The sequence below is a fragment of the Mesocricetus auratus genome, unplaced genomic scaffold (genome assembly GCF_017639785.1).
Source record: "Mesocricetus auratus isolate SY011 unplaced genomic scaffold, BCM_Maur_2.0 Super-Scaffold_100018, whole genome shotgun sequence".
NCBI classification, from domain to species: Eukaryota; Metazoa; Chordata; class Mammalia; order Rodentia; family Cricetidae; genus Mesocricetus; species Mesocricetus auratus.
Window position 1 is genome coordinate 26,546,567 of NW_024429199.1, and position 17,594 is coordinate 26,564,160.

At 39.4% G+C, this 17,594-nt stretch overlaps 1 protein-coding gene across 2 annotated transcripts in view; it reads left to right on the forward strand.

The window, feature by feature from the left end:
* Nucleotides 1–17,594, forward strand: part of Pex7 (peroxisomal biogenesis factor 7) — a 55,858-nt gene that overhangs the window by 2,361 nt on the left and 35,903 nt on the right. Inside the window, exons 3-5 of one of the 2 annotated variants that reach the window (XM_040728135.1) lie at nt 668–818; nt 12,794–12,871; nt 13,257–13,365. In XM_040728135.1, the coding sequence (XP_040584069.1) occupies nt 668–818; nt 12,794–12,871; nt 13,257–13,365 (338 nt within the window). The remainder of the gene's footprint in view (nt 1–667; nt 819–12,793; nt 12,872–13,256; nt 13,366–17,594) is intronic. The other variant, XM_040728136.1, reaches the window with a different exon arrangement.

Consider the following 17,594-nt stretch of genomic DNA (forward strand, 5'->3'; position numbering starts at 1 on the left):
TTATTTTTGTCATTTAGGATTATGCTGTGTTCTCAAGCTTGTTAATGTCCACTTATAAATTGTATATTTTAAACAACAGTGACCCAATGAGTACATTCTGTGACACCTTCCCTTTGCTGTCTTAATATAATTTAGCTTTACTTGGGCAAGGGCTAATGCCCATCTTGTGGATTATCCAGTGTTTCTCTTCTCTCTGTACCTGACTTCCATGTTGACGGATGGACTCATAACACTTCATCCGGGTTAGTGAAAGGCAGAGAAAAGAGATTCTGTTGGAAGGTGACTACCTGTTCACAGGTGAAAGATTTATGCAATAAGTGTCACACAGCTCAGAGGAAGGATTTATGGGAGTATTTACAATGACTGGTCCCAGGGTTTTGAGGTGCTCGTTCGTGCATACTGAGTCACAGCAAGCAGCAGGTGTGACAGCATGCCGTGGGTAGATTGTGTCGTTCTTTGATTAGCTTTCTAGTTGTCAACCTGTGCTTCCTAGGCCATTCTTCCTGCCTTCCTGAACCGGTTCCTGTGAAGTCCTGCTTATGTTGATGATCATAAAATGATGTATGTTACAGTATGTGAAGAACCGAGGAAAATGACTATGATTAAGAATGTGAATCCTTTTCTGATGAGCAGTTCATGGGCTTTCTTTTCTTTAATTCTGGTGTAGCTTTGACTGGAGTGATGGATTGTTTGATGTTACCTGGAGTGAAGACAATGAGCATGTCCTTGTCACCTGTAGTGGTGACGGCTCCCTGCAGCTCTGGGACACTGCCAAAGCTACAGGGCCCCTCCAGGTCTACAAAGAGCACACTCAGGAGGTATGATCGGAATCTCTCTGGGATGATGGCTTTTCTCTTTTAGACTTTGTTTGAAATCTCTTTGGGAATGAACATGGGGAAATGTTTTCAGGGGACAAGGTTAAGCTTTAATGTTTCTTGTTCATAGTAGATGCCACTTACTATTTTATTCTGCAGACATTAAGTAACTCTCGGCCTAAGACAAGAAAAGGAAAGGTCAGGCTCCTCACGGGGCAATACAAGTGCCTGCAGCTCTAGTACTGTGGCGTGCTTCCTCCCTGGGGCGAATGGTGTTCCTTAGGCTCTGGGCACACGCCTGCTGTGCAGTGCCCTAAGAGAGGGCGGTGGGCTGTTCACAAGCTGTGTCATGACTGTCCTGAGGCTTCAGGGAGACTCAGAATACATTCAAGTATCAAATACCATCCAGGAGGCTGAGTTTACTAAAGGAAGTTTAAGAGTCATTGTTTTTCAGTGTGTGTGTAAGTAATATGGGACATAGGAAATAGACTCTGGAAGAACCAAAATGCATGTGTAAATCTTAAGGAATGCTAAATATTTTAACCTCAGAGTAGCAATAGAGTCCTCAAATAAAGATTTGCAAATGTGCTTTTAAACTCGCCTCCTTAGTGCAATAGGCAATGAGCTTTCCGGTTTTTACCTACAGACACAGTGTAGCAAGTCTTTATTAATTAGATGGAAGAACATGAGTGTTTTGTAACAAAAGTTGAGTTGTGAGCATCCTAGATAACATTGCATAGCTATAGTTATTTTTAAAAATCAGTATTCTACAGTTATAGCTATTTTTTAAAAAATCAGTATTTCTACAATTAGTTCTAAAAATAATGAACATGGTCTATTACTTTCTTGTATTGGGACAGCTCCTTGAATATTGTGGTGGTAAATTACCAAGTTTTTAGAAAAATCATGGGTAATGGCAGCTTTGGAAAAGGAGGAACTTGGGTTTCCGGATGTTTAATGAAAGAATCCCTTCAGAGCAGGAAGTCCAAAATTCAGACACAGTGAAGTTCCATCATTTTTGCTGACAGTTTTGCTGTTATTTCTTTGGAATAGTGGCTCTCATAGCCCAGACTAGCTTGGAGACCACGATGTAACTGAAATGGCCATGTCCCAAGGATTGGGGTTACAGATGTGAACTACCACGCCTTGCTTATGTTGCTTTTTCGTATATAATTTGTGTTAAGAATAACTTCATGTTTTTTACCTTCTTTCTTTAAAGCTATTTTTTCCTCTGAGGATTTTTTACAATGTTGCTGCCTTTTTTTGATTATTTATGTAAATGATACGCTGGTAAGGAGCAGATCATGAGGTGAGATCTAGTTACAGCAAACAGAGCACTGCTTTAGTATTTTCCTTTATCTTTAATTACTTTTTCATCTATTCCAAAAGTAATAGTCATGAGCCATTGGGTTCATGACTATATACATTTATTTCTTTGTAATAGTCATAAGCCATCGGGTTAACGTTAGTTTTTAATGTATGTTAAAGCAAGTATGTAATGAAAGTATAGACCATTTTCATATAAGCAGTGGTCTCTATATATTCTCAAAGAAATTCTGTGTAGAATGTCCCTGATGGCTTGTCACCTCATCTTTATGAATTTTTCTGTTTCAGGAGCTAATGTATTTGACTTTCAGATTGTCCTAATAATGGTCAGAAAAAAAAATGGTTTCACTTATGCTCAAGTCTGCTTCCCATAGCAGCTAAGCCTTGCTTCACACACCTTTCTCTGTTGAGGTGAACCTGTGCCCAAACCCTCTTAACCCAGAGAGAAGCTTTGGAAATAGCCATCATGTCCCTTTGGTTTTCCCCTTTAGAAAACTTGGCATTTCTTCATCTTGTCCTCAGCTGACATGACCTCTGCCCTCCTAGAACTCTCCTTTGATACTCCCCTGTCTTTTTAATGACCTGCATTTAATATACTCTGAAATGTCATCGTCAGTACTCCATAGTCTTGAGCCTTTACTTCTAGTAATATTTTTGAAATGGTCATGTGACTTTCCTAGCCATGTCCTGTCTCAGTGCTGAGGTTACTTTGGGTTCACAAGGTATTTGAACTGGTGTTGAATCTGTTTATTCTGTATTTATGAAACTGGGCTTCTGTTTTGTTTTGAGTTGAAGATATACTTGATTTTGTGCTGTGTATAAGTGTTTACTATTCTAGAATGCTTTCCTCTAATATTATTTTTAATTATAAAGTTTTATTAGGGTATGTATTTTGTGTGGAACATGTGTATTATATATATGTGCATATGTGTGTGCATTATATATGTACACATGTGTATGAGTATGGGGGCATGTGTGTTATATGTGCACATGTGAGTTCGAGTGTGTGGGGATGGCATGTGTGTTGTGTGAGGGTGTGTGGGCGGCATATGTATGTTGTGTGTTTGAGAGTGTATGTGGGCAGCATGCATTTCGTGTTTTTGAGTGTGTATGTGGGCGGCATGCATGTTGTGTGTGTGAGTGTGTGGGGGTGGCATGTATGTTGTGTGTGTGAGTGTGTGAGTGTGTGTGCAGAGGCCAGAGGGGGATGCTGTTTGTCCTTTCCTATCACTCTCCTCCTTATTGCTGGGAGACAGTGTCTCACTGAACTCAGACGAGCCGAACAGCAGGGAGGTTCTAGTGATCCTCCCCGCTCTGCCCTCCACAGTGCTGGGGTGACAGGTTGCAGCCACACCTCCTTCGCCTTTTATGGTATCCTGGGGATTAGAACTCCTGGTCTCATGCTTGTGGGGTAAGCACTCTTGCTCACTGAGCCATCTCTCTAGATCCCCCAGAGCAACTTTTGATAAACATTTATATCAGGACACTTTGGTTGTTAGCTGGAAGTGACTCTGGCGAGGAGATTTATTGTTTGATTATGACTACTACTGTTACTACTTTTACTGACTTGCTAGTATGTGTGAACAGCCTTTTTAGATGTTTGTTTCAGTGCACACTCATGTGTTAGTGACTTGTGTCTTAGTGTGGGCCGCTCCTGGGAAGCAGGGTTTCTGTAATTACTACTAGAACCATAAGCCAAGGAAACTCAGGAGCCACTTACACCAAGTACTCCAGGCTGTCACAGTTCTAGAAGCTGAAGTCCAAGGTCAGAGTGCCGCAAGATCAGTTCAGTCCTCTTCCCGCTGCACACAGGCTGTCCTGTTGTATCGTCACAGGATGGAAGAGGGTGAAGGATGTTTGATTGTTTGAGGTTGATGTGTTTCTGTCTGTGCAAAAAGCCAGGTTGGACCAGATTAATGCAGGTTTATTGGGTGTGGTTCCTAGATGGGTTCACCGGTTCCAAAGAATGGGGCTAAGGCAGGGAGATTTTATAAACCTGAGGTGAGGGTGATGACATACCATCCAGGAGCTGGGACTGTGACAAAGTATGATCAAAAGCTAGCTCTCTGAGAGGGCACTTGATTGCCATTCATTTGGTCAGAGTTTTCTCATCATGGGTGGGGCTGGGGGAAGTAGAGCATATGAGATTTCCCAGCTTGTGCAAGGGGTTATGGGGTTCCAACTGAACAGAGGTAAAGTCGTATTCTTAGCCCTGTAGACCAGGCTGGCCTGGCACACAGTATGAAGCCCAGGGTGACAATCTCCCTGGCTGTGTTTCCCAAGCATTAGGATTATAGTTACAAGGCACTAACTCCATTCATTGAGTTACCTCCTGAAGGACCTGCCCCATCACATCAGATTGGTGGTTGTGACTTCAGCCCCATCACATCAGATTGGTGGTTGTGACTTCAGCCCCATCACATCAGATTGGTGGTTGTGACTTCAGCCCCATCACATCAGATTGGTGGCTGTGACTTCAGCCCAGGAGGTGGGAGTAGTGAGGGAAGCAGGGATGCAAGCCCATTGCATATTCCGAGGAGTGCTAAGTAAACAAAAAGTAAGTTCAGGTCAGAAACTAATGTGTATTTGTTGAATAAAGTTGTAACTGAGGATGCACACACAGCTCTGTGTTTCACCAGTGTGTTCAGGAAAGCTGCATTGCAAAGTAAAACAACAGCAACGGACCATCTCCTGTACAGCTGAGTTGACAGGATGCACAGTGTTCATAACTTGTATGCAGAGTAAACATGGGTAAATTATTTATTTTTCATAAGCCCCTGTCTCTTCATTTCTAAACTGGGTATAGTAGTAGTTTAGGTCAGGGTCCTATGAATACTTCACCTATAGCTAACCCTGACCAAGTATGAGCTAGTAGTACGTGCTTTCATAGTGAGATTAGGAAAATAAAACACCGAGTTTCTCTAGGTATTTAATTTCTTTCTTTTTCTTTTTTGGTCTTTCAACACAGGGTTTCTCTGTGTAACAGTCCTAGCTGCCTTGGAACTCACTCTGTAGACCAGGTTGGCCTCAAACTCCCAGAGATTTGCCCCAAGTGCTAGGATTAAAGGCATGTGCCACCATGCCTGTCTCTAGGTACTTGATTTCATTAACTTTGACTATTAGCTTGTGGGTTTCCATATGTATTTCATGTCTCTCCACTGTACCCTTTGTCCTCCATTATCTGCCCTTCCTTTTTGTTCTGCTGCATCCCTTCTGGGGGAAGAATGTCCGACAGTCAGCTTTCAGTTAGAGACAAAAGGAGAAATACAAGATTTAGATGAGCTTTAGGCCTTGAGGATTGAAGGTCTTGTTGGAATCAAAGAAAAAAAGAAAACAACGTAACATCAAGGGTTGGTGGCTGAGATTGCTCAGTGGGTCAAGGTGCTGGCCACCACACTTAATATCAAGCAGGGACCTGCTTCTTCTCTGTGTTGTTTAATTGGTGTCTGCAGAGGCTGCTGGGCCTTTTAAGCTCTATACAGTGACTTTGCCTTAGTCAGCTCCAAATATAACAGGGGTGGAAGAACAGGAAAGAATGTAAAGTTCAGCTAGGAGAACAAAGGGAAAAGAGTGACTTGAGAATTTGATTTCTCTAATTCATGACGTACAGAGGCACCGCGCTGTTGAAACTGAGGTACAGTGGCTTCAAAGGTGTGTGCAGAAATGCTTATTCCAGCTTCTCACTTCCAGTTTGCTAGCACAATCTGAAAACCCTGAAAGTTTGTCCTCCTTGCTGAATAGCAAGATTATCAGTTTGCTGAATCCGTCAGTCACCCCACTTCTCCTTTCTGTTCTTTTTCTTGACAGTTTGGTCCAGGCTAGCCTCCACTTCTGTTGTATCTAAGGGTGACCTTGAGCTTCTCATCTTGTTTCCACCTCTGCTAGGGTGGCAGTCTGTCTGGCTGTGCCCAGTGTATGTGGCACTGGAAATGGAACTCATGTCCCAGGGCCTAATGCAAACTAGACAGACGCTCTACCAATTAAACTACGTCTCCAGCTTCGATTTTTTAAAAAACAAGATGTGTAGTTTTCAAATGCTTATAAAAAATGATCTTTGCACTGAGCATACCACTGCTAGTAATATTAATAATTATAGTAATAATGTGCCATATAATCTAAGTCTTTAAAATGTGAATTAGTAAAGTCTACCCTTTGATAATGACTGAAGCTAAGATATCTGTAATGATGGATACCAATAAAATATTAACATAACAATAATCAGCCATGTATTTTACACTACTGTGGTCCTTTTAGACATGTTTTAATGCTTTAAACTGCATTTCTCCATAAAAAGGGTCCTAATGGTGCCACTCCCTATGAGGTTTTGGGGTACCAATTACATTCAAACTACCACAATGGCTGTGTAGCATAGGCTGGTCTTGAAGTTCCTATGTAGCCAAGAAAGGCTTTGAACTCAGGATCATCCTACCTCAGCCTCTCAAATGCTGTGATTATAGGAATGTGTCACTGAGAGACCTCTTTTATTCAGTCTTATTTTATAACTTTATCTATGAAACTGGAAATTATTTTTAGTTTTGTTATAAGCTCATGATAAATTCTATCACATGGAGAACTATTTTAAAGTATATAATACTTAAATTATATATTTATAATATATATTATAAATTAAATATTTATCTGTTAAATATAATTTAACAGATACAACCATATAGTTTAAATTGTTTACATTGTTATAAATATATGCTACATGTTAATGAAAAGAAACCCTTGAAATTCAGTTCTAAACTAACAATGTTAGTTGCATGTAAATGAGTAGGAGAGAAGGGCACTGAGACAAAATGGAAGTAAGACTTCTCTAATTAGAACTCAGACCTAGGGCCAGTGAAACATTTCACAAACTTAGAAGTCACAATTTAAAGCAGAACAAAAAAAGGGAATACCAAAGAAATGGTCTAAGGCCTGGGGCTGACTCCATGGTCAGGTGTTGGAAATCCCTATTTCAAGTGACTTTGAAAATAGAGTGTTGTGATTGCCGTCTCTGATGTGTGTGTGTCAAGAATGGAAAGATAATAGAAAGAAATTGTAAACTTCATTCAGAAAAATCAGTGTTGCTACTCGGCACGTCTCATCTTCTTATGGTAAGATGATGCTTTACAGTAGTCCTGCCGTTGAAACCAAGCACTTTTCTGTAAGAGAAGAGGCTTGGGAACAACGAAGATCTGTAGAACATTCGTCTTGAAATTGGGAGTGAACTAGCTGATGAACTTGTGATTTATTTTTCTCCGTTGAAAATGTGTATTTCCTGGGTCTTTGCCTTGTAAAGAGAAGCATTCCATTCTCTTCAGCAGTGAGCATCTCTAGTGTGTGGAGAGCAGCTTCTAAATAGTCTAATAGCACATGCGGTGGGCTTTGGAGAGCTCACTGATTCTAGGGCTGGATAGGAAATAGACACGATGACTCTAAGACATCTTATGTCAAAAAACAAGAAAGCAATGAGAACACTTTGGAGCCATGCCTAAAATTGAGAAGAGACAATTTGATGAGACTTCCAGTGGCCAAAAGATCACACAGTGTGGACATCAGAAATAATAAATGAAAACATTAAATAAGTATGCACACATCAACGCAATCATGTGTGTATATTTTTTTGTACATGGAATTGTGATAACCAGAAGAAAGTCACCACTGTTAAAGATTAATAGGATTGCCAACTTCTTTTTTTTCTGACCACTAATGAGAAATCATGGCAGGTCTTGCCTTCTCTGTAGGAATTCATTGTGGAGCAAGCAAAAAGTTAATTAGGAAATTCCTCATACTAGAATCCTGTGCAACATGTAGAAGGAATAATGGCAAACTGGCACTTAGTGGCCTTTAATGAAATAGTGACTCCGGGAGAGGGTCATCTGTAGATGCTGAAACCATTAGCACACGATTGAAGCATCCTCTGCACAATCTAGGATCACGAAAAGTGGGCCAGTCAGAAGTTATGTGCCTCCTGATTCAATAGGAAGCTAAAACAATTGAACTGAGTCTGATTAAGCCCCCAGATCTAACTTCCAGTTTCAAGGAAATAGGAAGAGTGAGGGACTGCCATGAGGAAACTGTCACATCCAGTGTGCGAGCCTTGTGCACGTTGACAGCTTCGTTTCTTCAGCAGTAGAGGCCATGGGAAGGTGGGGAGAGAGAGCAGAGTGGGAAGGGGCATGCATTCTTAGTCTAGAAGGGACTCGGGAGACATGACTAGCTGTAAATGGCATTTTTCTGACAATCAGAGAATTACAAATAAACACTCCTCGTTGCTGTTAGGGAGCCACTGCCAATCTCGTTAGGGATACATATGACCTTGTGCTAATGTTGAAAGAAAGTCCTTATCTGCTGAAGTACTCAGGAATGAATTGATCAGATAGTAAAATATTCTAGCCAGCAGTCAGTCGGTAATGGAAACAGTGAACGAAATGATGCACAAAATGTTGACAGCTGTGAAATACTCTGTAGCTTTATATATACTTTCAAGTTTCCAAACTGGAAAAGATTCACAATTTGTACAGCAGAAGAAATATATGCCCCCTTTCAATCACTCAGTGATTAAAAATCACTGTTCCTTCCTTTGCATTCATGCAGGCAAGTGAAAATGCTGACAAGTTTCTATCTGACCATTTTTAATTAAGTAGACCAGCTTACAAAAGGGCACCACGTTAGGGTAGATTAGCACGAGCTCTTTGGGAGTTGGTTTCAGTTATAAAATACATCCTTTCATACTGGTTTTGATGAAGTACAGCTTTGGTAAAGTGACACAAAATACCTCCAGTGACTTATTGTTTGTTTTTGTCTCTCTTGTTTTTCCAATTAATTTTACTCAGTGCCAAGAGTAATTTCGTAAGATAGGCCTTTATCCATGATGATTTGTAGCTTCCCTTATCTCTGGGAGTCCCCTGATTTCCTCTTTACAATCTTTCTTCCCTTTTGTCTTGCCTTTCCTTTTTTCCAGAAGCAACCACTTCCTTCAGTTTTCTGCTTACACTTTCTTTGCTTACATATGTATGCAGTCCAAAGCCATGCATAGTTTTGCATGATTTTGACCTTTGGGCAATACAAATCATCATGGATGAATCTAACAGAATGCTGAGTGAAACTGAAAAGCTGCAGAGGCCATATAATGTTGAAAGGCTTTGGCCAGGGCAGTGACATTAATCTGTACTTATAAATATGCTATCATGTGGCCTGGATAAAGGCAACACTGCATAAAACAGGCAGGAATGGGTGGGGAGGGCAGTCAGAGTTGCTGTACTCTTAAGTGGTTAGCTAATGGTTGATGACAGTCACGTTGAGGAATCAGCAAATGCAGACATGGCCATTAAGATGCTCCCTCTTAATTCTTGTCTCTGTGTTCCTGGGGGAGTGCAGGCTTGTCCCTTGCCTCAAGTCCGTTCTCTCTCCCCAAAGGCTAATATTTTATGATGCTCAGGTCTCTGCTAGGCGGGTTCTTCCCTGCTCACTGTGTTGAGAAGTAACTGGCTGTCCTTGTTAAGTCTCTTCCTGCTTTACTTTCCTCCTAGATTTTAGAGACTGACACAATTTTATATTCGTGTATTTAAGGACCTCCAGGGCTGCTCCTGTCTAGCATTCCAACCATCTCACCTTCATGCCTTCACTTCTAGACTTAGTGTCTATTGACAAAGGAGTGAATCTACTTGAGACTAGTTGAGTGGAGCCCAGATTTCTTTTTTCAGCTGATCCCCAAGCATCCCTCAGGCTATGAAGTGTTTTTAGAACTTGAGGTAATTGCCCATTTGTCCTAGACACTCAGAATGTGTAAAGTTTCATATTATCTTCCTTCCTCTGGTCTTCCACTTTTTAAATACTGCCCTGGCTCATAGTTGCCTGAAATCATGATGTTATCTTTAGTGTTTCCTAGCCCTAATCCCTGGGTACTGAATCATCCTATTTATATATTTTTTCTTTCTTTGAGATAGGGTGTTACTATGCAGCCTACACTGGCTTTACCTCTGCCTCTACCTCTTAAGTACTTGGTTCAAAGGCATGTGCTATCATGTCCAGCTTCTTTATGTCTTTGGCAGTGTCTCTGGTCACGGATACACCTCTGCTTTTTAAGCCTAGAAAGTTTTAGCCAGTTCCATGTTCTTCTGGAGCCTGCTTTCTGAGTATCAAGCCAACTCTTCCACCATAGTACTTGTTCTAGTTAGGGTTTCTATTGCTGTGAAGGGACACCATGACCACAGCAAGTCTTATAAAGGAAAACATTTCATTGGGGTGCCTTACAGTTTCAGAGAGGTTCAGTGCATTATCATCATGGTGGGGAGCATGGTGATGTGCAGGCAGACATGGTGCTGGAGAGGGAGCTGCTACATGTGCATATGCAAACAACAGGAAGTAGACTGACTCACTGGGTGTAGCTTGAGCATATATGAGACCTCAAAGCCCACCTCCACAGTGACACAGTTCCTCCACCAAGGCCATACCTACTGCCACAAGGCCACACCTCCCATTAGTACTTCCTTTGGGGGCCATTTTCTTTCAAACCACCATAGTACTCCTTTTGTACTTTGAATTTAATTTTTTTGCATATGTGGTGTGCATGAGTGTCTGAGTTCATGTCACAATGAGTGCACATGCACTTAGAGGCCAGTAGACAATCTCTGTTTTCACTCAAGCACTGCCTACTGTACTTGGTTATTGTTTGTTTCTTCTCTTCCTGTATGGGCACTGGCAGTGGAAGGGGTAGACTAGGGTAAGTGTGAGGCACTCAGGACATTCTGCTAATGCAGTTTGTTTGTTTGGAAAAAACAAGACAAAAGCTGGTGGTGATGGTGCATGTCTTTAACCCTAGCACTTGTGAGGCAGAGGCAGGCTGACCCCTTAAGTTAAAAGCCAGCCTTTTCTGCAGAGGAAGTTCCAGGACAGCTAGGACTACACAGAGAAACCCTATCTTGAAAAAAATGAAACAACCAAAACCAAAACCAACCCCCCCCAAAAAAAACCAAATCCACCCCAATCCCCCCCAAAAACAAAACAAAACAAAGGAATTTGTTTGGTGTTTGAGACATGGTCTCATTATGTAGCCTCAGCTGACCTTGAACTCACTATATCCACCATGTTGGCCTTCTGCTTCTGCCTCCCAAGATGCAAGTCATCTCACTAGCATAAATAATGCAACACTTTAAGAAATAAAAATTCAAAAAGGCCTTGATATATAAACCATAAAATGTATCACTTATCTGCTTTTTTTCTGGATAATAATTTACCCCCACCAATTTTATTGAAGTGTAGTTAACAAATAAATATAATTTATATTTAATGCATACAATATTTTAGGTAAGGCATATTTACCTAAAAACTGAATATACTCTCAGTTATGATTCCCATAGTAAAGTTAATTAACTTAATCATCACATAACATAGTGACCATTTTTTTGTACATGGAAAGAACATTTAAGATCAACTTCCCTTAGCATCTTTTAGGCATATGTTATTATTAACTATAGTAATATGATGTACCTTGTATTGCTAGAATGAATTGATTTTATAACTGAAAGTTTACCTTTTGACCAAAGCCACTTCTTTCTCTACCCCCCTAGCCTCTAGCTACCACTATTCTGTTTGACTTATTTGGATTCCATGTCTGTCTTAGTCACTGTTCTGTTACTGCGAAGAAACACCATGACAAAGACAAGTCTTTAAAAAGAAAGCTTTTAACTGGGGACATGCTTGCAGCTTCAGAGATTTAGTTCCTTACCGTCATGGCAGGGAGCATGCTAGCATGCAGACTGGCACTGGAGCAGTAGCTGAGAGCTATATCTCGGTCTGTTGGCAGAGGGAGACACTGGGCCTGCTGTGGGCCTTTGAAACCTCAGAGCCCACCCCCAGTGACACTCGCCTTTCAATAAAGCTACACTTCCTAATCCTTCTAATCCTGTCAAACTGTTCCTCTCCCTGGTAAATAAGTGCTCAAATGTATGAGCCTGTGGGGACCATTCTTATTCAAACAACCACAATGTCTTAAATAACAAAATATCAAACTTTAAAATAAAATCCAGATCAGTATGACTGATGATTCCCTGAAGCCTCTTCACAACAAACCCCAAACACTGAAATTTCCAACACATAGGCAGGAGGTAGAGTTTTAAGACTCAAAATAGCCTGCTGGCTGGTGATAGTGACAAGCTCGGGTGTAAGTCTGGACTATGAAAGATAACTAGCAAATATGCAAGTTAGTGTGCCTATAATTTATTGTCTGAAGTGACAGAATAAAAACTGTAAGCTGTCAGATCCTTACTTGAACTGCTGGTAACCCTGGAACTCACTTTGTAGACCAGGCTGGCCTCAATCTCACAGAGATCCACCTGCTTCTGCCTCTGAGTACTGGTATTAAAGGTGTGCACCACTACTGCCTGGCTTTAAGATGACTTTCCTGTCTGCTTTGATATTTCTTTGTGGTGCTGTAACTGGATTTAAAAGTGTGTATAATTTGTCTCTGTGAAAGCAGAATGGAGTCAGTCTCTAAGGAGTGGGCATGGGAGAATAGACAGGGTCCCCTCTCAGACACCACGGAGAAATGGGTGACACTTGATGTTTGATAGAGTGGGTTACAGGTTGACAGTGATATAAAGAGCTAAAATGTAATATTTAACTTGATGCTGTTTTGCTTTCTAAACATTAAGAATTTTTCTTAGGTGTATAGTGTTGATTGGAGCCAAACCAGAGGTGAACAACTTGTGGTGTCTGGCTCGTGGGATCAAACTGTCAAAGTGGTATGTCAGCATTACTGCATTTAAAACAAACAGTTCCCTTCCAAGCTTCCACTGAAATATTTTATTTTCCAAAATATTCTGTAGCTTTAAATGTGATCAATTGATTTTCTTTTCAAAACTATATATTAAAATGTTTATCAAAATTAAAAAATATTTAGTCTTGGCTATAACCTAATAATTAGCTTAGTAGTGATTATTTTAGTACCTTAAAGACCATCTTATTTTATGGAAAAATAAGTCTTAAAAACCTTGGGAATATATGTATTATATATGTCTGTGTATGTTATTTATGTCATATTTACACATATAATGCTATGGAGTATATATTAAAGTGTACATTTATATTTATCTTTGTTGAGTAATTGATCTGCTCATTTATTTTCAGTGGGATCCTACTGTTGGAAATTCTCTGTGCACCTTTAGAGGGCACGAAAGTGTCATTTACAGCACAATCTGGTCTCCCCACATCCCTGGGTGTTTTGCTTCAGCCTCAGGTCAGTAATTCTGGATTTCCCAGAAGCCTTATGGGTGTACTACGTTTTTACCATTAGGTGGCGCTGTGTACTCTAGATTCAGAGAAAATGAGAGCCTGTACCCATTTTGTGTTTTTTTACAATATTTGATTTTTTTTTCTTTTTTTTTTTTTAATGCTGGAGATTGAACCCAGAGTTTGGACATGCTGACCATGTACTGAGCTACATCCACAGCCCTTAGTACCCCGCCCTCTCTTTAATCTTCCTCCCTCCCTTCTTTCTTCCTTTATTTATCTTCCTCATTTATTTGTTTATTTTGTCATTATTTGAGTCCCAGATTGTGTTTCAATGAATATAACCCTTTTACAATAAATGGTAGTTATTGTATGGACAGATTTGTAGTTTATAATGTCTAACAGATTTAAACATACATTTGCAAGGGGAGGTTTGCTTTTGTTTTTGTTTTGATTCAGAATACTATTGAACCTGTGAAACACAGTGGGCTTTTCAACAAATAGGTTGAGTTTGGAGCTGGGATACATTGCTTGCTGAATAAAATTGTGTCCTTGGCTCACAGTTGGTTAATTAAAGCCATTTCAATTAACCAGAGCACTCGGGGAAGATAGAAGAGAGACAGGTGGACAGACAGGCTACAGCCCTCAGAGCCAAATGACTTGCAGGCAGATTTTATAAATAAAGTTTTATTAGAACATAGGCACATCGATTAGTTTACATATCATCTGTAGCTGCTTTCATACAGTCCTAGCAAATAAAGTAGTTGTTACAAAGACCTGATGGCTCTCCAAGCTAAAATGTTTACTTCTGGCCTTTTATAGGAAATAATGTATTGATCCCAGAAACATTGGGAGAGAGAGAGAATTAGAAGCTCTTCTGCACAGTGAGTTGTTTAGAGGAGAGAAGGCAGTAGCTGGAGAAGGAGGCCATGAGCTCTGAGCATTGTCTCTGTATTTAATAACCCAGACAAAGACAGGCGGCAACCAGGAAGAACTAGTGTTCTTCCTTGCCAGTAAATTGTATCAGTGTCCTGAGATGCTGAATTAGGAAGTGGCTTCTATAGAAGTAAAATTCACAGATATCTTTTGTTGGTTTCTTATATTTTAATTCTGAAAATTAAGAAATACTCATATTTCCTAAATTCTTGAATTGTCTATTGAAGGTAATTTTGTCCATTTGGATTATGTAATTTTTGAGATTTCTAATAGTAAGTAGTGGTAATATCTTTTTGTTTGTTTGTTTTTTTCAAGATAGGGTTTCTCTGTGTAGTCCTGACTGTCCTGGAACTCTTTATTTCAGCCATCATGCCTGGCTGAAATGGTACTATCTATGTATGAAAGTGTCATTAGTTTAAGAAATGCTTTGTTCCTTGATAAAAATTACCAGTATTCTTTTATGAAACGAAGAGCAATACACTCTATCAGTCTATAGAATGAGTACTATTATGTCTAGCATTTCTGAGCTTAAATCCTAGCTTTCTTGAAAGTCTATGATTGGAATAAAATCTTTTCCAAAATATCAAGTCTTTTGGAATGAGTCTTGTAATACATTTTTCTAGTTTCATTTCTTTTCCTTTTTGAAGATCTAGTGTAATCTCAATTTCCTTTGGACACCAGCTCACAAATAACGGTATAGAGACTTATTATTAACTGTGAGCTCAGCCTTAGCTTAAACTTGCCCCACTAGCTCTTATAACTAAAATAACCCATATTATCATTAATCTACATTTTACCACATGACTTTTGCCTCTCTGTCATTATATGTCTGACTCGTTCTGCTTCTTGATGGCATCTCCTGTCTCTTCTCTCTCTGTCCCACTTCTACCTCCTGCTAGGCTGTTGGCTGTTCATAGCAATATATCTTCACACAGTGTACAAATATCCCACAACATTTACCACTTTTGTCTAAATAAAAAGAAAAGGTTGTAACTTTCATATAGTAAAACTATATACAATAAGAGCAAGTATCAAGTAAGAAATGCCTTCAAAATGTCCAGTCCATTATGTTTTGGCAAGTTCAAAAAATTACATCCTATCTTGATGAGTCCAAAGTTTTGTACCTGATTGACTTTCTATCATAACTATGAAAAACTGTAATTATAACTAATCTACAACCCCATCAGAGACCTGAGAAGGATATAATATTACCTTATTAAGCAGGAAGTGCAGAGCAAGCAACTTCCAGACTAAGAAACAACAGAGACATCTGTTTGCCTTCATAGTCACCCAGCGTTACTCTACAACATTGGGGCATCCATCTTTGGCCCACAGGCCTAGAAATCTGACAGACTTTTCTAGAAATCAAGAATTTCGAAGGACTATTTTACCTTGTCATGGCAAAGTTTGTCAGTCACCTTTTTTTGTATATGTGTTCTGCTGGTCCAGTTAGGATAGCATACTGTCAGCAGTCAAGGCAAGGGCAATTTCTTAGCCCAGTGTCTAGCTTTGCCACAATGGAACGCAAACTCCCTATGAAGGTTCTTCCATGTCCATCATCTTTTTTTGAAGTAAATTGGTCCTGCCAGGAGCAGATATGGCTCACTGTCATGAAAAGCGTATGTTATTCAAACATTTTAAATGCCACCATTTAAAATGTAGGTGGGGACCATCTATCTATTTCAAATATATCTCTGTTTGACCTTGAAAACATACCTAATGTGACTATAAGTCTGAGTGTTATAGATGACTAACTACTAACCTGTATTTCTTTATTATCCTAAATAGTTTTTAAGGTCTAGAAATTTATATTACATTATTAAATGAGGTAGGTGCATAGGTACAATACTTTAAAGAAGAGTAGAAATATATACATGTAATATAGTAACAAAAATAACCTTAAATTTGTATCAATATACAAAAATCCATACCAATATAAAATATTTGAGAGTAGAATTGTTTTTTAAGTCCAAAAGTAGACTCAACAATCTGCCTTTTTATCCCATCATTTCTATACTATATCCCCCCTTTTTCCCTTCACAAAGAGACCCCTGAATCAGATTTCCTTTGTTCAGCTTTTTTCCTGATCATGACCAAAAAAATTGTAACCAACCCCCCTAAATAATGACAAACATCCATAACCCACTGAATGACCAAAAATCACCCACCCCACCTCTTGGGAAGGTGGGCATTGTGTTCTCTAGACTGCTTCCTTTTGTTTGGGGACAATTTCATCTTTATGGGACCTTGAGAAAATTAGGATAATGGTCAAGTCCTGTGAGAGTTAGCTGTATTATTTTTTTGTTTAGTCTCTGTGTGGTGGGAAAGTGAACAGTTTATCTGAAATCCTTACTAGAGTAGTTTGTGATGCTGGACCATCTTAGCTAGGAGGTTTGAAGTTGTTCTGGATGTAGAATTTTGAGGAAATTGCAATAGAGACATTCTGAGAGACTGAATTACCTGGGCTCCTTGTTTGTATTGGTTTCTGATCCATTTTTTTTCTGAAGAGCACATCAACTTTAAAGGTAACATATATATCTGCGTTAGCCCAAGTATGGAATGTGCACTGTGCATAGGTCAGCTAAAGATGACTTTTTTGTTTTATGTTTGAACAGGTAAAAGGCATTTGTTAACTTTATGAGTTTGTGTGGACTACATAAGAAAACCTTTATCCGTGACATATGAAAGGATGGCATGTAATAATAAATCATGAGGACTCTTGAGCTAATAAGATTTATCATGTTCCATCCAGTTTTAGAGCTGTTCCCATAGTAGAAGGATCAGCATGTATATATCACCTGTCCTTAGCGTGTTTTTTTGTTTGCTTGTTTTTGGTTTCTTTTTTCATTTCTGTAGCCAAGTTTTTCAGGAGGTCTCCCCCAATCAAATCTGATCTTCACTAATTCTGGAGAGCCATAACTTTTTGTTTTCAATGGAAACAAAGGCAACGTATTTTCTGACTTCCATTTTGAAGTTAAGGCATTCTTAAAATATATCGGTTGGTTTAATTTAGCAGTTTCCATAATCCAGTGTCTCTCAGCAGCTGTTGTTTTTTTGTACGTCAGCATTTTAAAAATTCACAGCCAGCTAAGCACCATACAGGATCCAGACACCTGTCTAGTTTTCATCTTATTTTTATATTACTTTATTCTTTCTTTAAAGACTTTATTATTTTGAATTATTTTTTCTATGACTGTCTATACCCATTTTCTTTTCTTTCTTTAGCATCTAAGCACATCTTTAAACATGTTGTACCATTTTAGAAATCTTCTGTGTCTGGGCCTGGCTTTACTAAGCACC